Genomic DNA, 21,544 nt, shown 5'->3' with positions numbered 1-21,544 from the left:
TGTTATGTGTTTAATTCAGGTAGATAAATAGACAAAACGCAAGTAGATAAGTAGAAAGAGGAACAACAGAAGTACAAATTTTTCGTAGTAAAAATATCAAGAGAGATAATGGAAGTACAAATCTTTCATAGTAATAAAGAAGAATAGCGGAAGTACAAATCCTTCGTAGTACAAATATTATCATGACGTAGAAATATGATTTAGTAAACAAGACGTAGAAATGTCATTTAGTAAAAAAGACGTTGAAATATGATTTAGTAAAGAAGATGTAGAAAGGTAAATTTAGTTGTATATATCAGCAGGATAAAAATCAGTAGGATAAAATGATAAAATAAAATGTTTTATCATATGCTTTATATCTGACCTTTCATGCCAAAAGTGAACTCTTGGGTGGATACTACTCCATAAACCCAGAGTCCTATTGAGATTCAATTCTCACCACGTTGAGGGCTGTAATTTAAATTACAGGTGCGTCAGCAGCAGGAGAACCCTCAAAGGGCAAAGGACCAGTTTAGTAAGGATAGATGACTCAAAAGGAGTGGCACTTAGCTATTTTGAATGTCTATGTAGACATGTTTTGTAGTGCATAGTATATGATCATGCATGTATATAGTTGATAGTCATTTTGATAGGGATGTTTTTGCCTATTTGTATATTATCAAGTCAAGTTGTTTGATATTGTATTGGCACGGAGCCATGTTCAGTATGTATATATATATATATATATATATATATATATATATATATATATATATATATATATTGGTAAAACTTTTTTGTATATCAGGAATAGGTTAAAATAATAGGATTCAATCCCTGGTGTAGTCCGACTTACAGTCATTATGTTGTCAGTTAAACTCTATACGGAATGATATAAATTATCATATCCAGATAGTGATTGGTCATTGATTATGATCACTTGAAATTTAATTTGGAATTTTGTGCAGGTATGAGACTGTAACAATGTGTAGGAATTAATTAAAAGAAAAAGTTATACCGCGAAATTACATAGGGTAATTAGAAATTTTATTAAGTCTTCCGCTAGTTTAATTTAGTTAGATGCGAATAGTATGACCATATGTAGTTAACAATCCGATTATTAAATTGAGGAGTTACATGACCCTGACCACATATGTCGCGTGCCGACTTATGTTGAAAGATGTAAGGCAAGTTCCTGATATGCGACTGAACCTAATCTCGATAGGCAAGCTTGATGATGCTGGATTAGTGAACTAATTCAGTAGTGGTAGATGGAAGCTAGCTAAGGGAGACTTGGTTATTGCTCGAGGTAAGAAGGAAGGCTCCTTGTACATGATACAAGGAAAGATCAATGGTGGAGAAGCCAATTCTGTTCGCAATGAACCTAGCCTGGAGCTGATGTCTGCTCCATGTAGGAGAGATCTGTAACACCCCGTGTTAACCCGGTTTGTTAACATGTCATCGTATTAAGTAACGCTTAATTTAAAAATGCGAAATATCTATTTCTTTTCAATTATGACGTCATTATACTTAGCCAAGTTGATTACTTAACCATTTCCATAAAACATCGCCTGTATGTAATTGCAAATCAACAATAACTAGAATACCCCATATATAAATAATTGTGATTATCTACAATCACGGAACTACAACACGTAGTCCGAACATAATCCTGATACATTATTAATACTCAAATCTAAACTAAGACATAGTCAATCAACGTGGCATGGACAATCCCCATACTCACCAAATAAGGCAACAAAGCCCAACAGCAGTCTCAACTCAATATCATAAAAAAGGCAGAAAACATAAGCAGCATCCAATATCCAGTCAGCCAGCAATATAATAATAACAACAATAATCATCAACTAAGCTCCGGCCTCCTGCCACTAGAGGCATCAGCCCCTAAATTACCTGAACCTGAAATAAGCGCCCCCAAACATGGGGTGAGATCTCTAAACAAGAAATCTCAGTAAGACAAGGGGTCCTTAAAGATCTTCCACCCCAAGCTCACTTACATGTGCAATATAAGTTCAAAAGCAGTTTAACAATATAATTTCCAAAGTAGTGCAATGCAGCATATAATCATGACATGTGTGTCAATACAATAATCTACTGGCCAGAGAATGCAGGAATATGTCTATTACCCATAATTGTAGTACAAGGAACATCGCTTGCACCTCACCCCAGTCTCACCATCTTGTATGTACCACATACTCAGGCTTACCGTATAGGTGAAACACCACATGCATATCATAAACCATTGCACATATCAGCTCAAAAGCATTTCAATATATCAAAGCATGTAACACAGCATGCATATAACCATTCCCCCATGGGGTATGGTGGAACTACATAATGGCTAAACCGAGGACACGAAAGCTTACCTTGTAAGCTAGCTATCCAAACCAAGAGTCCACGCAAGCTCAAGGCCAACAAACAGCACAATCACAATCTGTTTAAGCAATAATTAATCATCAATAATCATTACTCAAGATTACACTAAGTGATTAAGGCTTTCTTACTCATTTTAACTCATTTCATGCTGTTTCTGCAGGAGGTATTCGAATACTCTACGAGTAGTATTCGAATACTTCAGCTCTCCAGAAAGTATTCGATTACTTTTATTTAAGTATTCGAATACTACCAAGTATCCGAATATTTTTCCCCCAGTATCCGAATACCACAGTATCCGAATACCAAACCTCACTGTATTTGAATACTTTCCAGTATTCGAATACTTCTTCAAAGGTATCCGAATACTTTTCTTCCCAGAAAAGTATTCTCATACTCCTACAAGGAGTATTCGACTACCAGATTAAAACTACCATTGCAAATATTTACCAAATACTCTAAGATTTTACTATGTTAAACTAGACATCTCAAGATTTCCAACGACATATCTTATGCCTCAATCGGAGTTGTATAACTCCGGTTATGATTTTTTGCAAAGTTCCTACAACAAGCTGAATTTCCAGCAATAGGGTCTCGACTTCAAACATACACTGAGAGAAATCCATTTATCCAATGGATTTGAAAATTTACAGGGTTGTAGCTCTATGTGTTAGCTTCACATAAGTTCAAAACTCACTCAATTTAAAGCTTTGAAGCTTGAGATATCGCGATTTTACTAATCTAGGTTGCTGTTGTCTCGCGAAGTATTCGATTACTGCCCGAAAAGTATTTGAATACTTCTTCGACTGAATGCAAAAAACTGAGTTTTAAAGGTAAAATCGACCTCCAATGATCCAAACTCGATCTGGAGTCCAAGAACTCCTTAAACAGATGTTTATTAACATGTTATTAACCCAGAAACACATTCCTTTTATCAAATGGTTCAAGTTACGATTTTTAATTGCTTAAACAAGCTTAAAACATCAAAATACACAAGGGTGATCATGGTATACCTTCCAATGCTCAAAACTTCGAAAATGGCACTGACTTGGAGCCTCCAACACAGCTCCAAGGTACTGACTTCACCAAGATACGAATTTAACACACCAAGGTTGGTTCTTTAAGCCAAAAGGTTACTACTTGGCAACACAATAGTCATGAACAAAGCCTCACCAAGGTAGTTCACAAACTCAGCCCACAAACCACCACTCACAGCCACTAAACTGACTTCCCACAGCCACCACACTCAGAAAAAGTACTCCTTTCACGCTCACAAGTCCAAAACACACTCATACCAAGAGATTTAGTGAAGAAACTATGGAGAAAGGTGATCAAAATGGTGATTTCTCAAGCAAGGAAGAGGGTGGCAGCAAGGGAGGCTAAAAGTTCAGCAAGGAGACACGTAATGTTAGAGATTTCTAACCTAGAAATCTGTGCCAAGGCCTTATATAGGCCACTTAAGTTTTAAACACACAGTATTAACATTAATAGCTACGCTTAGCATTTTAATCTCAAACTTGAAATTCTGAACCTACTAATTTTTCTAAGATTTGTCATATTTTTATTCTATTTTTCGCATCACCTTTCCGGTACGCGCTTTTCCATAGCCAGTATCAGTTCTGGCACCAGCTCTCATTGTTTTAACTTGAAACTTGTTTTACAAGTCCTATATATTATTCTAGGAATATTCATGCACTTATTATAATTTTCTGAGATACTTCATCGGTACGCATTTATACCGAGTAGCAGAACCGGTATCTGCACTTTTCGTCTGAAAAGCGACTTTCAACATTATTACTCACTTACTATAATTATTAAAGCCTCATAATAATTATTAGGGTCAATTATGGAATTATCTCATAATTATCTAATTAATTTCCTTAATTAGCAGTGCGGGTTCTTACAAGATCACTTAGTGGAGCTCAATATTTTGTTTTATTTATTGATGACCACTACCGCAAAGTATGAGTATATTTGTTGAAAACTAAAGACCAGGTACTCTAATCCTTTAAAGAATTTCATGATATGGTGGAAAAGGAGACTGGCAAGAACGATCTCACAATGATGGTGAGTACTGCGACCTTTTTGATGCATATTGCAGAGCATCCAAGATTTGACTTGAGAAGACGCCACCCAAGACACCTCAGCTGAATGGACTACTAAAAGGATGGACCGAACTATTCAAGAGAAAGTCTGCAGTATGCTATCCAATGCCGGATTGCCGAAATCAATCTGGGGAGAAGTCGTAAGAACTGTTATTGACTTGATCAACCTCTCACCATCACGACCACTAGAAGGAGAAATTCCAGAAGAAGTCTGGACAGGTCAAAAAGTGGCCTATGATCAATTGAAAGTATTTGGATGTCGAGCTTTAGTGCATATCCCTAAAGACGAAAGGGAGAAACTAGATGCAAAGACTAAAGAATGCATCTACCTTGGTTCACCGAGATGCGAATTCGGATTCAGACTTTGGGATCCAATCAACAAGAAGGTATTGAGAAACCGAGATGTGGTATTTCATGAGAACGAGACTATTCAAGACATTTCAAATCCTAAAGTCTAGGTAATTGTAAGACGTGTAGAACCTATCCCTCATGTTCGAGCTGAAACAGGGGAAGAAAATCAAGAGAATGAAGAAAATAATGAGAATGAACAAGGTACAGAAGATCGAGTTCTCGAGGACCGAGATGTTGAGGTCTAGGATGATGAGATCCGAGATGAGCATGATGAGCTGGATTCTCAACCTGAAGAATAACCCAGACACTCTACTCGAGTGAGACGTCCTTCTACGAGGTACCTCCCCTGATGAATACACTGTTGTTGCTAAAGATGGTAAACCTTAGAGTTTTGATAAGGCTGTGACGAGCTCAGATAAGGAAGAATGAGAAAAGGAAATGCAAGACAAGATGAAGTCTCTGCACGAGAATTAGACTTATGAGCTGACCGAGCTACATGAAGGAAGAAGAGCTCTGAAGAACAAACGGGTTTACAAAATCAAACATGAAGAGAATAACCAGAAGTCGAGATACAAAGCTCGAAATTGTGGTGAAAGGCTGCGGCTAGAAGAAGGAGTTGGTTTTGAAGAAATATTCTTTCTTGTGGTGAAAATGACTTCGATTCAAACCGTGTTAGCCATGGCGACTTCGATGAACCTTGAAGTGGAATAGATGGATATGATGACGACATTCCTTCATGGAGATCTTGAAGAAGAGATATATATGGAGCAACCTGAGGGGTTCTGAGCTCCAGAACAAGAAGACTTGGTATGCTGGTTGAAGAAGAGTTTATATGGCTTGAAGCAAGCACCTCGGTTGTGGTACAAGAAATTTGAATTTTTCATGACTGATCACAAGTTTGTGAAGACAGATGCCAACCACTGCGTATTTGTGAAGAGGCACGAGGCTGGAGATTTTCTGATTTTGTTGTTATATGTTGACGACATGCTGATTATAGGGCAAGACAAGATGAGGATAGCCGCCCTGAAAAAGGCATTGAGCTTGTCCTTCGCAATGAAGGACCTCGGCCCTGTAAAGCAGATACTCGGAATTAAGATTATCTGAGATAAACAAAAGAAGTTATTGTGGTTGAGTTAAGAAAAATACATTGAGAAAAATTCAGAAGAGATTCAACATGGACAAAGCTAAAACAGTGAGCCCCCCTAACCGGACACATAAAGTTAAACCAGAAGCAATGTCCGAGATCTGATGAAGACAAAGACGATATGTTGAAGATCCCGTAACAATCCGCTGTCTTAAGCTTGACGTATGCAATGGTTTCTACAAGACCCGACTTGGCGTATGTTTCTGGAATGGTAAGTCGGAATCTGTCAAACCCCGAAAAAGAACACTGGGAAGCAGTGAAGTGGATTTTCAAGTATCTCATAAAAACAACAAAGTTGTGCCTTTGATTTGGAGAAGACAAAGTCGAGTTGCAAGGCTACTCGGATGCTGATTTAGGGAGAGATTCCGACTTGAGGAAGTCAACGATGGGATATATGATGACTTTTGCAGGAGCAGCTATATTTTGGCAATCAAGACTACAGAAGTCTGTGGCACTTTCGACGACTGAGGCCGAGTACTTAGTGGCGACTAAGGCAAGCATAGAAATGTTGTGGATGAAGAAGTTTCTCTCTAAACTTGGCTATGATCAAGACAAGTACGAACTGAGATGTGAATATCAAAGCGTAATTCATGTTATGAAGAATTCGACCTATCACTCTCGCACTAAGCACATTGATGTGAGGTATCATTGGATTCGGGATGTGTAGAAGGTGAAGAGCTTGAACTCGTCAAAATGCACACCGACCTGAATTGGTTCGACATGATGACGAAGTCGATACCAACATGGAAATTTGAAAACTGTTGTGAAGGTGCCAGTTTACTGATAAAGCCGACACATTGGGGTCGAAAGGGGAAGATTTGTTGGGCTTCCTCCTTAATGCTAAGCCCAAAGCTTATGAGAGTTCAAGAAACCGTAATCCTTCTTCCTCCCCTATATAAGCATTAGTTGTGGGATGGAGGTAGGTTAGAGAAAGAAAAGAAAAAGGTTGACTTGTAAGATTTGAGGGTTTTAGGTGAAAAGCTCAAAGCTTTGATTTTTAGAGCACCTCTAGGGAGAAGCTTGAGTGTTATACCTCCTTAGGAAAGTTTGAGAGAAAACCACCATTGTAGGTGAGGTTTGAGTATACCACTATTGTTGGTGATGCTTGATCTTTTGTAACCCATTATTTTCATAGTGTAAGTTTGATTCCGGACTAGTGTCCGTGGATTTTTACTTCTTCTCATTGGAGAATATTTTTCCATATTAAAAATTGTTGTGTTCTTCTCTCTCTCTCTCTCTCTCTCTCTCTCTCTCTTTTGTGTTTTTCATTTTTATGTTGTGTTGGCCAACCTGATGATTTAAGTCGACCTCTGATTGAAGAACTGAGCTCTTACCTTGATGTTTGACTTCCGCAAAGGCTTCTTAGCCGAGTTTAAGGGAGACGAGTTCCCAACACAAAAAACCCCAATGGTTTTTCTTATAATCATTTACCCCCCATGATATTCTGTTTATTATTTACTCCCCTATGGTTTTTTTTTTCATTCAGTTCACCATCTAACACTATTAAAAAACATATTAGATTATTCGTTTTGCCCTTATGAAAAGAAGGGATGTGATATTATGCCTATTTTTTTTCATGCCTACTCTACCTACTCATCTGCAACACCGTTAGATTAGAATCTCAAGAGGAGAGAATAAGGGTGAAGGTTAGTTGAGATTTTAATCTAATGGTGTTGGGGATAAATATGTAGAGTATGCATAAAAAAGGTAGGTACAATACCCTTTCCTTTATAAAATTTATAGCAAACTGTTAAAAAACTTTTCTTTCTAAACGATGTTGACAAAAAAATTACAATAAAAGCTGCAAGTTAGCAATTAATTTCGATCTTTCAATAAGACAATATTCACAACATTGTTAGCAAGAATGAATGCTTAACTTAGAATTATTATTTTTCTTCTTACAAATTTATATATCTTTAATAAAACTGATTTAACTTGAGTTTGATAAATGTATTAATATCTTAAATTTAATAAATAAAATTAAAGATTATTTAAGTAATCAATTTATATGTAAACATATTTTTATTCTGGGTTCAAAAATTAAAATGAAAAAAAATGTGAGCCAGAGATTGGTAACAAAGAAAATCAAAATATTGAAAAAAAATACTAATATATTAAGGAGTAGATTGGTCTATTGATGTATAGTATTCACCAATATTATGCTCAAAGCTATAAGCAAATATGCACAAATGATAAACGAATTGACCACGAATAAAACAAAAAAATCTAAAATAATTCAAATAAATGAGGAGCTAATTGAGTTAAATTAAAAAGAGTTCAATTTAAGTTAAATTCGAGTTAAGGGTTTGAACATGTAATATACGTTTAATTAGTTTCCTTAGTATTATAATAAATTAACAATATATCATATACTATGAGGTTGGATAAAAAAAGTACTACACTATGAAATTTTCATCTTAAGAAGTTGAAAAAGGTGACTAGGGTAGTGATTCTTTTTAGAGATACGATATTATGTCTATATTTTTTCATATCTATTCTACCTACTTATCTCTAACACCTTTAGATCAAACATTGCAGTATAAAATTCTTATCTATTCAATTAGAGTTGGATAAAAAAATATATTTTAGTATAAAATTCTTGATCTCTACAATGATCCTCTTTAATTTAATTTTTTCGGAGTTATAAGGTGGATAGGATGAAAAACATTGTAGGGGTAAATGCTAAAAAAAAAAAAGTTTTATACTTCTCATATTACATGATATGAGTCTTCTTATGCCATAGATACAAAAATCACATGAGACCCATATATTAGAAAAAGTTATGTGTAAAACCTATGTCAGCACGAAAATCGAAAGACATGTAAAATATAAAGGGATAAGATATTGTGACAACCAAATAATGTTACTACCACATCTTAACTGTTGATTTCCACTAATCAACGATTATCATTTTTCAAATCAAACTCATTAATTAATTATTAATTTGCAATAAATGATAATCGTTGATTAGCAGAAATCAACGATTAAGATGTGGTAATAACATTAGTAGTAACATTATTTGGTTGTCACAATATCCTATCCCAAATATAAAACCAAAAAAAAGAAAAATATCCATAAATGATTACGAGAGAAACATAGGGATTTTTGACCTATTTCCCTTTTAATTATAAACATACTTAAAAATGCCCAACATGACATCGAAACTCCTATGTAGACGGAAAGACAATAAAGCCCTGTTCCGTGACCGTGTCCCCTATCTGAATGACGGAAAATCTCAGTTCCTCTGACTCTGCCGGCGATGGTGGCACAACTGTGAAGGAGTGCCAACGCATGATTCAAAACAGTCTCCAGTGTATGTCAACTTTTTCCTAGAATATATTATTTACTGTTCCATTTTCATTAATGTCCCAGATCTTACTACCGTTTATGGTTTTTTGATATCACAGCCCCTTCATTCTAATTCCCTTTTTCTTACTCATGGCATCCTTAAACTTCAATTTCTTATAGGGTGTACAAATTATTAAAAAAAAAATAGCTCATAATTTCACCCTTGAAAAGTGGAATTTGCCTCGATTAGATTAAAGAACCAATTCAACTCAAAAGTTTAAGTTGTTAGATGATTTTTTGAATGATTTATATTATTTTCTAACACAGCTACATGCAAAAGCTCTTTGAAATTGAATCATGGATATTGCATGGACTATTTTGTTTTTTATTTTTCTTATGCTTATTTAATTCTACTAAAAAATGGTGGACGATGAGGATTGAACTTATAACCTTACGGTCCTTATACCGTGTAAAGAATCAATTCAACTCAAAATTTTAAGCTATTAGATGATAGCCTTTTTAATGGTTTATATTATACTTTAACAATCATCAATTCTAGCTTATCATAGGGCTCGTTGTGGTGCTTTTCCTAATTCTAATTTGTGTTACTTTATGGGGTTATTTGATTATTTTTTGTCAGCTCCAACGGTGAAGTTCTTGAGGGAACACTTAGAGAAAGCTGGGTGTCTTATAGGAGACAATTTCATCAAAGCTGTTAACTGCGAGCAGAAAGTAGCTGGTGGTTACACTCGTGGTGAAGGGGTACTTTTTTCTTTGTTTATTTATTTCCTGTTTTGTTCTTTTTGATGGAAAAATTTATATCTGGTTTTCCCCTAATGAGAAGTTGAGAACTTGATGCTATAATTGTGTTTGGCCTCTACATTCAAATTTATATCTGTCCTTTTTATTTTATTTTTTTGGGGGACAAAAAATTTTAGGAGAGAAGTGATTGCCACATTCCTTATGTATGGTGGTATGGTATTTAGAGAAAGCTGAGTCAGTCGTCATTGGCTAAAAGAAGATGATTTAATTTGCGCGCTTGGTGAAGAAAATAAGCTATTAATTATATTCTCGATGAGTGTTTGAATAATATTTGTGTTCAGTGCTTCCTTTGATTGTAAGATACGGTTTGCAATTTACTGAAGTTATCTTTCTACTTTTTTTGGTGTGCCTTTGTCTCAGATAGTTGTATGCAGTAATGAGACAGAATCTCAAGATGAGGTTAACCGAGTGATAATTCATGAGCTAATTCATGCATTTGATGATTGTCGTGCTGCAAACTTGAATTGGACTAATTGTGCTCACCATGCTTGTAGTGAGGTTCCTATCCAACAATGTGCCCTTACCCATATTAAGTTTGTTGGAGTTTTATATCTTAGCCTCCTATAATCACTATTTGTCAACTTATTATGTGAAACAGATACGAGCTGGTCATCTAAGTGGTGATTGTCATTACAAACAGGAACTTTTACGAGGTTTTCTGAAAATAAAAGGGCATGAACAAGTATGTTGTTTCTTTCTTTCCTCCATTTATACAAACCATGTATTTTAGTTGAATATTTTGTGAGAATAACCTGCAGCAGCTTTACTTTGTTATTTTTTAAAATATCTAGAGATTAATTGTGAAGAGGAAAGTATTATTAGAGTTGATAAAGTATTCAAAAGTGGCTTTATTCTCAAAAGTTTTAAAATTATTTCAGACGTACGTTAGTAATTTTAACATCAAATCATAGTAGTCAATAGCGGCGCTATTGCGCCGCAAGCCGTGCCAGTTGCGCTTTGCGGAGCTTCGCTGCAACCATCTGCGCTGCGCTGCACCAAATCGCAATAGCGGCCGCATTTGCGGCCAAATCTCGCCGCAATAGTGTCTTTTTATGGTTTTAACCCTAACCCACTCTCTCTTTCTGCCTCTCTGTTGTGTGTCTCTCTTCTGCCTCTCTTGCTTTCTTTATCGTGCTCGTTTCTTCCCTTCTCTACTTCTCTCTTATAGTATTGAAGTTCAATGTGGAAGCCATGAACGAAGAAGCAAAGCTTTGAGTGTGTGTGTGTGAGAGAGAGAGAGAGAGAGCCGATGACGGAGAAAAGGAGAAAAAGTGAGAGAAATAGTAAGAGAGAGAGAGAACATATGAAGGAGAAAAAGAGAAGCTGTGAGAGAGAGAACAGATGAAAGAGAAAAAGTGAGAGAGAAAGAGATTTTGATCTATCTTTATTCAAAGAAAAGAAAAGTACATTTGTCAGAAAAGTGATTCACAAGTCACGGTAACCAAGTAACTTGGTTATAGTAACAGTGGGTAAAACTATTTCTATATCCCAAAAAAAAAAGAATGTATCATTAAAAGGTAACTAAGGTAAAACACTAAAGTAACTAAGATAAATCTGGTAAATCAGTAAAGTATAGTTACAACTAAAGGTAGTACAACTATAGCTAAAGTTTGGACACTTATTACTAAGAGGTAACATGTCAACTCTGCCTTTATTTTTAATTTTTTTTTATTATTTATCTTTATATTTTTTTTATTATTTGTATTTTTATTAGGTGTTATTATTTTTTTAATAATTTATTATGTTACACACACACATATATATATACACATATAATTTGTTTTTTTAATAAATATATTTTTTCCGCTATTTCCGCAACCGCAACCCGCAATAACGCTATAGCGATTTTGAGGATTGACCGCAATCCGCATTTGATAACTATGCATCAAACATGGAGCAGCTTTTTTGTCCTCTTTGATAAAAGAAGAAATTCATTTAGATGAAGATATAGAAAGTGTTAGGAGGATAAGGGTTCCCCCTTAACATAAAGAGAAAACACACAGAACAGAGAACAAAGATCAAAAAAGAGAAAAAACATCAATGAAGCAAAGCTGTAAGGGAAAATCCCTTGAAAAGACCATGTGCCTTATGCCAAATGCCTTATTTTATCCCAAATCAGCTACTGGTCCAACGAAATCTTCTTAAAGATACACGAATTTGTTCCAACCAAATGAACCTAAGTGTAGCATAGATTGCACATTGTCACAAAGATTTAGCTTCTTTACTTCTACCAAAACCATTAAAGCTAGTCATAAGAAATTTTTCGAAGGACTAGGGCACACCCAACATTCACCTAAATGCCAAATAATGAATTATATAAAGAAACAGCAGCAGAACAATGTAATAGCTGACAAGGAACTGATTTTGAGCTTGAACCACACATATCAAGGTAAATAGCCTTATCAGGCCTACGAACATGCAACATGTCATTGGTATTAATTTTATTAAGCGATGCAGTCCAAGTAAAATATTTGACCTTAGAGGGAGCTTTAGACTTCCAAAGGGGCTCATCAAGGCAGAAAGGTAGCTTTATTCAATGAATATGTTAGGAATTGAAAAAAAGATTTGCACAAAAACACTCCATGAGAATTAAGAGAACAAATCTTTTTTTTTGGACTAAAGGACAAAAAGAATAGAGTCAAGGAGACCCAAAAGAAACTCCAGTGTAGAAAATTCCCTAGCATTCATGTTGCAAAAAAATGTCAACATTCCACGAAATAATGAAGTCTTGGACACTACAGAACTTGTGGATGGGAGAGTTGCATAGGGCAGAGGGAATGTAAAGATGTGCGAAAGTAAATCTAGAAAAGGAACCGCCTACCTAATTGTTCACCCATAGACTGACACGAGAACTATTTTCTACCCTCAAGGAAATCAAAGAATTGAAGGTAGAGTAACAATGTGAGATAAATTTCCAATGTCTAAAATGAGAAGTTTGAACTACTGTATTGGCATCCTGCCCATTTTGGTCTAAGCCATATTTATTTTGGATAACCTGATTCTAATGGGAAATAGGTTCCAAAGGAAATCACCACAGTCATTTTCCCACCAGAGCAATTTTCGTAGGTACCAACTTACCATGACTTGTACCCCCTTCCCTCTTAGGTCAACAATACAACTCTCAACTCAGCAGATGATCATGTCTCACAGCCGTAACATCCAATCAAAGAAAATCCCTTGTAATGGCAACTCCCACTAGTATATGGAATACATATAAGTAATAGAAAGGCATCCTGAATAAGTGTTTTCTGACTCCCTAGAGAAAAATAATGTCCTTTATAATTGTCTAGGCACTTAGAGATCTTAATTCTCAACAATTAGGTTCCAAAATGAAACAGCTATAGGATTGCCACCCAAGCAGATACCGAACTAAACAAGAGGCCACTTAAAAATCTCACTACCTGCCAGTGAAGCAAATTAGCAGAGAGTCTGAGAGTCTACACTAATACCTGCCAAGTAACTTTTGGACAAATTATTTTTCAATCTAGAGATCAACTGGCAAATGAGATTAAATTACTTATATCCCCTTCTCAAACTTAAACACACACTTTTAGCCCCGTTACTTTTAAAACCTACAAACTCCTCTATTTTGTTTATGAAAGTTCAAACAGTGTTAAATTTGTTTTGAAAAAACTAAAATACACTCAATAGTTTGAATTAATTAGTTGTACTTGTTAAAAACATATTTTCTTTCTCGGAGTTATTTGACAAGTTGACTTTTGTTTCTCAAATGATGTAAATATACTTGAGGGAAATATTCACATGTGATATGTCTAAGATGTCTTTACAGCCAACAAATCTCTTTGGGGAAAAGTTTCTCTTTGGCCTCTCTGCTCTTTGGGACACAGTCTCTTTAAGGGGACGTCTCTAGTAGATATGCAAAGGGACTGGAGAGAGAGCTCTTTTGTTTTAATCTTGTTTGTTTATTTATCCTCCTCTCCTTTGCACTCATTTTGTATTAACCCTACAACTTCTTTTATCTTAAAAAGTTTGAATATTAAATGCAATTTTCTAGTTTCAAACGGGCAAATGATAATAAAATAGAGGCTATAATCTCATATTATTGTTTTATAGAACAACTGATAGAAATAAAAAAAATCATTTCCCATTAAATCCGACTAGGGAGTGTGGGATGGAGGTAACTGATAGAAATATAATATAAAAATATAAAACCATTAATCTGTCTTAATCTAACCATTTAAGCTTTTAGGATAGTTGGTTGCTTGACATGGTATCAAGGCCTCTCTGACCAAGTTACTTAGAGTTTGATCCTTGCCGCTCTCATTCGTCTAATAATCTTTTAATAAATATTGTAAAATTTCTTAGCAAAAATATGTGGGCCTATGCACTGTTTAACATTCAACCCCAATGAGCTCTTGTATGAGAAGTCATATTAGAAATGTAATATAAAAATATAAAATCATTTATTTGCCTTCACCTAACAGTTTAAGTTTTTGGGATAATTGATTGCTTAGTGTAAAGAACCAATTCAACCCAAAAGCTTAAGCTGTTGGGTAAGGCTACATTAATGATTTTTATATATCTCAACACGCTCTCTCACAAGAGAGTTTATTGGGCTTGAAAGGTGGATGATGCAACAGGCCTAACCTACCTGTGCTAAGAAATTCCATAAGAGAAAGTGGGGGGCGGCGAGGGTCGAACCCGAGACATGAGGCTCTGATACCATGTAAAAAACCAATTTAACCCAAAAGTTTAAGTTGTTGGGTGAGGCTACATTGATGGTTTTATATATCTCAACACTTAGCAACAACTAAAATGGACAGTCCACTATTAGCTATGTTGCAGTTTAAAATAGTACTTAGATGCCTATTGATGAAGTTGGTGCTTGCATTTCTTGCATGTACACATGGAAGATTAGGACTACGATTTTAACAACTGTTACACTACCTACATATCTTGAAACTGATCATTTCATAGCAAATGTACAGGAATCATGAGAACGAGGAATTGTTGAATAAACGTTAAATGTGGAGTTATGTGTCAGTTTAATTTTAATGGGTTTAATTCAGCAATCAATTTAGTTTTTAATGGGTTTAATTCAGCAAACGTTAAATGTCAGTTTTATGTTTTTAAGTTTCTGAAATTATGTGAGTTTATTGTGATGTTAAGTGTCTTTATTGTAGAGTTACAAGTTTTGTAATTTAAATCTATTGTTTGAATGTAAAAGTTACGACTTCTGCCTTAGTAAAAATCCTTTGTTTTACTCTTCTCCTAACAAATTGGTATCAGAGCTATGGAAAGGGGGAGTGATATGGCACTACCTAAGTTGACGAAGGAGAACTACGAGAATTGGAGCATCCAGATGAAGGCTCTTCTCGGATCCCAGGACGCTTGGGAGAATGTTCAAGCAGGTTTTGTAGAACCACAAGATACTGGAGGCTATTCAGCGGCTCAAACTAAAGCGTTGAAAGAGACGCGTGCAAAAGACAAGCTGGCGTTATTCATGCTCTTCCGAGCTGTAGACGAATCCGGGTTCGAGAAGATAGCAAATTGTGAGACCTCAAAGGCAGCCTGGGACATCTTGGCAAATGTCTATAGAGGAGCTAACCGGGTTAAACAAGTCCGGCTTCAAACCCTTCGTGCCGAGTTGGAGGGAATGAAGATGAAGGACACGGAAGGAGTATCCGGGTTCGTTGCCCGGGTTCAAGGAATTGTGAACCAGTTGAAACGGAATGGAGAAGATATACCTGACACCAGAGTGGTGGAGAAAATCTTGAGATCTTTGACAGACCAGTTCGAAAACGTGGTTTGTGCGATAGAGGAGTCCAAGGATCTGTCTACACTCACCATTGACGAGTTGGCGGGTTCCCTTGAAGCGCATGAACAAAGAAAGAAGAAGAAGGAGGAAACTCTTGAGCAGGTACTTCAGACCAAAGCAACAATTAAAGATGAGAAGATGCTCTATTCTCAAAGTTTCCGAGGTAGAGGACGTGGCCGCAGTGGACGAGGTACTAGCCGTGGTGGTAGAGGTCGAGGCCGAAGTCAAGAAGTGTATGGTGATGAGGTAGGACAGTCAAATCAACAAAACTGGAGAGGACGAGGACGAGGTCGACGAGGAGGTCGGTCACATTATTCAAACATCGAGTGTCACAAATGTGGAAAGTTTGGTCACTATGCGAAAGATTGTAACTCGGACAAGTGTTACAACTGTGGCAAAGTCGGACATTTCGCAAGAGAATGGAGAGAGGAGAAAAAGGTGGAGGAGACGTCCAACCTAGCCACAGAAGGTGAGATGAAGGATGGTGTCTTGTTAATGACACACAGTGAAGGAAGTCCTGACGATGACATGGAGTGGTATCTTGACACGGGTGCGAGCAACCACATGTGCGGACATAAACACTTCTTCAAGGAGATGATAAAAGTGGAAACCGGACATGTTTCGTTCGGGGATGCCTCAAAGGTTGAGGTAAAAGGCCGAGGTACGATCTGTTTCCTACAAAAGGACGGGTTAATTGGCTCAATTCGAGATGTGTACTATGTACCCGACCTAAAAAGCAATATTTTAAGCATGGGTCAACTGATGGAGAAAGGTTACTCGGTTATTATGAAAGACCGGGTATTGTATTTGAAAGATGAGCAAGGTCGGATGATAGTCCGAGTTCAAATGGGTAAGAATCGTATGTATAAACTGAATTTGAAATGTGTACAGGTTGAATGTTTACAAGCCGAGGTAGAAGATAAGGCGTCACTTTGGCATCTCCGGTTTGGTCACCTACATTATGGTGGTCTAACCAAGTTGGCAGAGAAAAAAATGGTGGACGGGTTACCTGACATAAACTTTGAAGGAAAGTTTTGTGAAAGTTGTGTACTTGGCAAGCATGCCAGGATCACGTTTCAGAAGATGGCAAGATTCCGGGCTAAGCAACCTCTGGAACTAATACATACCGACTTGTGTGGACCCATCAATCCGGGTTCCTTCAGCGGTAAGAAGTATTTTATTTCCTTTATTGATGATTTCTCACGGAAAACTTGGGTTTACTTTCTGAAGGAGAAGTCCGAGGTGTTTGATGTGTTCAAAAAGTTCAAGGTGATGATTGAGAAAGCAACAGGAAGCTATATCAAATCGGTGCGGTCTGACAGAGGTGGGGAATATACCTCAACAGCGTTTATGTCGTTCTGTGAGGAACAGGGGATAAGGAGGTTTCTATCAGCACCATACTCACCACAACAGAATGGCGTGGCTGAAAGGAAGAACCGGACTATTCTTGACATGGTTCGGTCAATGCTGAAGAACAAAAGGATGCCGAAGGAGTTTTGGGCGGAAGCTGTGCAGTGTGCTGTGTATGTGCAGAACCGATGTCCACATTCAAGCTTGGATGACAAAACACCACAGGAAGCATGGAGCGGTCAAAAGCCTTCAGTGGCTCATCTCAGAGTTTTTGGTAGTGTGGCCTATGCACACATACCGGACCAGCTCAGAACCAAGCTCGAGGATAAAAGCAAGAAATATGTTTTTATTGGATATGATGAAAAAACAAAGGGGTATAAGCTGTTTGACCACGTCAACAAGAAAGTCATAGTGAGCAGAGATGTAAAGCTCAATGAAGCAAATGAGTGGGACTGGAGCAATTCATCTGAGATAAACTTTGAAGACGGAATCACAACACAAATTATCAACCCGGCAAGTCCTGAAGCTTCTGATGATGAAGACGAGGTACGACAACCCAGGATGCGGAGCATACAAGACATATATGAGGTACATTTTGTTTGTCTTCTTGCAGATTCTGAAAATAAAAGTTTTGAAGAAGCCATTCGAGATAAGAAATGGCAAGACGCCATGGATGAGGAGATAGAAGCCATTGACCGAAATAACACATGGGAGTTAGCCGAGCTACCAAAAGGAAGTCGGCCCATTGGAGTGAAGTGGGTGTTCAAGAAGAAGATTAATGCTCAAGGGGAGATAGAACGATATAAAGCTCGGCTAGTTGCAAAAGGTTATAAGCAGAAGGCTGGAATTGACTATGACGAGGTGTTTGCCCCTGTTACAAGGATGGAGACAATTCGGCTACTCATCTCACAGGCTGCTCAATACAGATGGCCAATACATCAAATGGATGTAAAGTCGGCATTCCTGAATGGTGTTCTTGAAGAAGAAGTTTATGTGGAACAACCGTCGGGCTACATGAAGGCAGGAGAAGAGAAGAAGGTGCTGAGATTGAAGAAAGCACTTTACGGGTTGAAGCAAGCACCACGAGCATGGAATGCTCGTATTGACAAATATTTCAAGGAGAATGGACTTGAACAATGTCCATATGAACATGTTGTTTATGTCAAGAAAAATGGAGGAGACTTGTTAATTGTGGCTCTTTATGTTGACGACCTCATTTTTATGGGAAACAATGCCAAGATGATACAAGAGTTCAAGAGCACAATGACAAGAGAGTTCGAAATGACAGATCTCGGTTTTATGAAGTTCTTTCTCGGTTTGGAAGTAAAACAAAATGAGAAGGGAATTTTCGTGTCACAGGAGGCTTATGCAAAAAAGATTTTGAAAAAGTACAAGATGAAAGATTGCAACCCGGTTTCAACACCAATGGAACCCGGTTCAAAACTTTCTAAGTTTGATGGAGGAGACCGTGTTGATGCAAGCAAGTACAGAAGTTTGGTGGGAAGCCTACGCTATCTCACATGCACGAGGCCGGATATCTCGTTGAGTGTCGGCATAGTAAGTCGGTTCATGGAGGAGCCAAGATACACACATTGGAAGGCGGTAAAGAGAATTCTGAGGTATGTTCAAGGTACAGTTTCACACGGGTTACACTACTCGAGCTCGGCAAAATACAAGTTGATTGGATATTCTGACAGTGATTGGTGTGGAGACGTAGATGATCGAAAGAGCACGGCTGGTTATGTGTTTTTCATGGGCAACACGGCATTCACTTGGATTTCGAAGAAGCAACCTATTGTGACACTGTCGACATGTGAAGCTGAATATGTAGCTGCATCTTGGTGTGTTTGTCATGCAATGTGGCTCAGGAATTTGCTAAGCAAGCTGGAGGAAAAACAAGTCGGCCAAACTGTGATCCGAATTGACAATAAGTCGGCTATAGAGCTAGCCAAGAACCCGGTAAATCATGAAAGAAGCAAGCATATTGACGTCCGATTTCACTTCATCCGGGATCAAGTAAAGGAAGGAAATGTGGAGCTAACACACGTGACCAGTCAAGAGCAAGTCGCGGATATCTTCACGAAACCACTACCGACGGTACTCCTTGACAACTACAAGAAATTGATCGGCATGAAGGATGGCAGAAGCATTTAAGTTTACGGGAGAGTTTTGTTGAATAAACGTTAAATGTGGAGTTATGTGTCAGTTTAATTTTAATGGGTTTAATTCAGCAATCAATTTAGTTTTTAATGGGTTTAATTCAGCAAACGTTAAATGTCAGTTTTATGTTTTTAAGTTTCTGAAATTATGTGAGTTTATTGTGATGTTAAGTGTCTTTATTGTAGAGTTACAAGTTTTGTAATTTAAATCTATTGTTTGAATGTAAAAGTTACGACTTCTGCCTTAGTAAAAATCCTTTGTTTTACTCTTCTCCTAACAGGAATGCGGTGATAATTCTTTAATTACATCTAGCATAATTTGAATTTAAGGCTACATCTGTTGTCAATTCTTTAATTACAACTAGCATAATTTGAATTTAAGGCTACATCTGTTGTCAGTCTCTTAGGTTTAGGTTTCTGTGCATTATTAGAATATAAGACTAAATAAAAGGAAACCCTCATGTGAGTTGATTTCTAAAAGATACATGGACAGTCTATTAATGTTCACACAACTTGTGAATCCTTCAAATCACATGCTCTCCATGGCTACTGAAGTTTTTGTAAATGGTGGAATGATAGACTATTATAGATCTGATGTGTCTTTCTTTACAGATGAGTAATGCATTTGTCACTATTCAGCACTAGTGTCATTGTTTTTAATTTTGCTAAAATTGCATTTATTGCTATTTAGTTTCCGCAGCGTACAATATTTTAGACTTTAGACACTTTGTTTCTGTAACTTGTTCAATACTGAATTAATGTAATGCAACTTGAAGGAATGTATCAGAAGAAGAGTTATGACATCATTGTCTGCAAATCCTTTTTGCTCTAGAGCAGCTGCCAAGGAGTCTATGGAAGCTGTGTGGGACATTTGTTACAATGATACAGAGCCTTTTGACAGAGCTCCTTAAAACTTGTATGGTTGTTACTGGCTTTTAGTATGGCAATCATAGGTTCCATTCTTTGGCTAGGAACTTTTTAAGGTGACCTCAATTGTGATTCAAATTGCATAACGAAGACTTATTTATTTTTAGTTGAGATCTCTTCATTTGTTGTAACTCCAGATGGAATTTAAATGTTCACTATAATTATGGCAGTTGTTTTCTGTCTAAAATTTTCTTTGTTGATTTAGCCTGGCTTCAATTCAATTTGGGAGGATTGCACTGTTTTATTTGTAATGATGATTATAAGTTAGATATATCTCAAAATTTATTATTCGTTCCAATGAATAAGTTAATCTAAGAGTTTATAGTACAGTATGAGTATTTGAGTATAAAACTAAGTACTCAGATATTCATATACAATATATAAAAAATAACGAGGGGTATTGAGCCGAAAATACTCTTGGTTTTTTTCCTACCACCATGTAAACGTGAGACTTTATTTAAGTTCAAGGACCATGCGGTCAAGTCAACATTGCTGTATTATTTTTGAAAAATTGATACTTCTTTTCCCTAGAAAGAAACAAAAAGTAGACCAAACATGTCTCTTACACAAACATACGATGTCTTCCTTTTACAAATCAGCGTGAGCCACATTAACCTATGACACCTAGTCTTTGTTCTATCTTTGTTGTATATAATAGCAGTGTTCAAGATTGCTGTCAGTGCTAGAAGCATACATAAAGGGTTGAAGGTAAAAGAGAGTATGAAGAAGGCTTAAAATGAAGGTAGTGGGGATGCTTAGAGTGATTCTTTGCTTCATCTTGCTCAGTCAGTATCAAACATTTTCTGTAAGACCCCATCTTTCAGGTATATATTTACTAACAATTTTTATTTTTATTTTTACTTTGGTTTCATTCTGTTCAATATGTGTATGAATATTGCCATAGATTGGTTGGCTTGCAGGTTCAGAGGGACTAAATGAACATGATCAGCAACACAAGAAAGGGCAAAAGCAGGTTCCTAGCTTGTGGTCTGAGGATTATTCTGTGCCTCGCAGAAGAAGGCCTGTGCATAATAAGTTAGATCCCTAATGATGTCAAAGTTTCTTTCAGCCTTTTCACACGTGTTTGTTTCCTCATACGTAAAACGTTGTAGGAAGAGGTTACTCGTCTCATTAAAATATGGAGCTGTAATGTGTTCTATATAGCTATAGTAGTGTTGTTCACATGCGTTTCCACTTCATGAAATCATGCATCTCTGCCACCATTTACCTTGTTGACTTTCGATAG

General features: G+C 36.8%; 1 protein-coding gene across 4 annotated transcripts; it reads left to right on the top strand.

Moving 5' to 3' along the window:
- Window positions 1-9,138: 9,138 nt before the first annotated feature.
- Window positions 9,139-21,544, top strand: LOC133288179 (mitochondrial inner membrane protease ATP23-like). Of its 4 annotated transcripts, none has more exons than XR_009748340.1 (7): window positions 9,139-9,286; window positions 9,902-10,023; window positions 10,444-10,581; window positions 10,682-10,765; window positions 20,148-20,287; window positions 20,960-21,122; window positions 21,219-21,544. XR_009748340.1 is itself a non-coding variant. In XM_061485885.1 (6 exons), the coding sequence occupies exons 1-5, from the start codon at window positions 9,196-9,198 to the stop codon at window positions 20,280-20,282; spliced, it is 570 nt and encodes a 189-aa protein (XP_061341869.1). In that variant the 5' UTR covers window positions 9,139-9,195; the 3' UTR covers window positions 20,283-20,287; window positions 20,957-20,974. The 4 variants fall into 4 exon arrangements, 2 of the variants coding, with proteins under 2 accessions (XP_061341869.1, XP_061341868.1); XR_009748339.1 differs by having other exon boundaries at window positions 21,203-21,544; XM_061485885.1 differs by lacking the exon at window positions 21,219-21,544 and having other exon boundaries at window positions 20,957-20,974.

Source organism: Gastrolobium bilobum, unplaced genomic scaffold (assembly GCF_033153095.1).
Source record: "Gastrolobium bilobum isolate Gb01-03AN ecotype WA unplaced genomic scaffold, APGP_CSIRO_Gbil_v1 utg7961, whole genome shotgun sequence".
In the NCBI taxonomy this organism is placed as follows: Eukaryota; Viridiplantae; Streptophyta; class Magnoliopsida; order Fabales; family Fabaceae; genus Gastrolobium; species Gastrolobium bilobum.
The sequence above is the reverse complement of the archived record's forward strand: the minus strand, read 5'-3'. Positions and strand labels throughout refer to the sequence as shown.

Coding starts and splice junctions, on each gene's coding strand:
- LOC133288179 (XM_061485885.1), top strand. CDS start 9,196: ATGACGGAAAATCTCAGTTCCTCTGACTCTGCCGGCGATGGTGGCACA. Junction 10,582..10,681: donor CTCACCATGCTTGTAGTGAG/GTTCCTATCCAA, acceptor TATGTGAAACAG/ATACGAGCTGGTCATCTAAG. Junction 10,766..20,147: donor AAATAAAAGGGCATGAACAA/GTATGTTGTTTC, acceptor TGCAACTTGAAG/GAATGTATCAGAAGAAGAGT.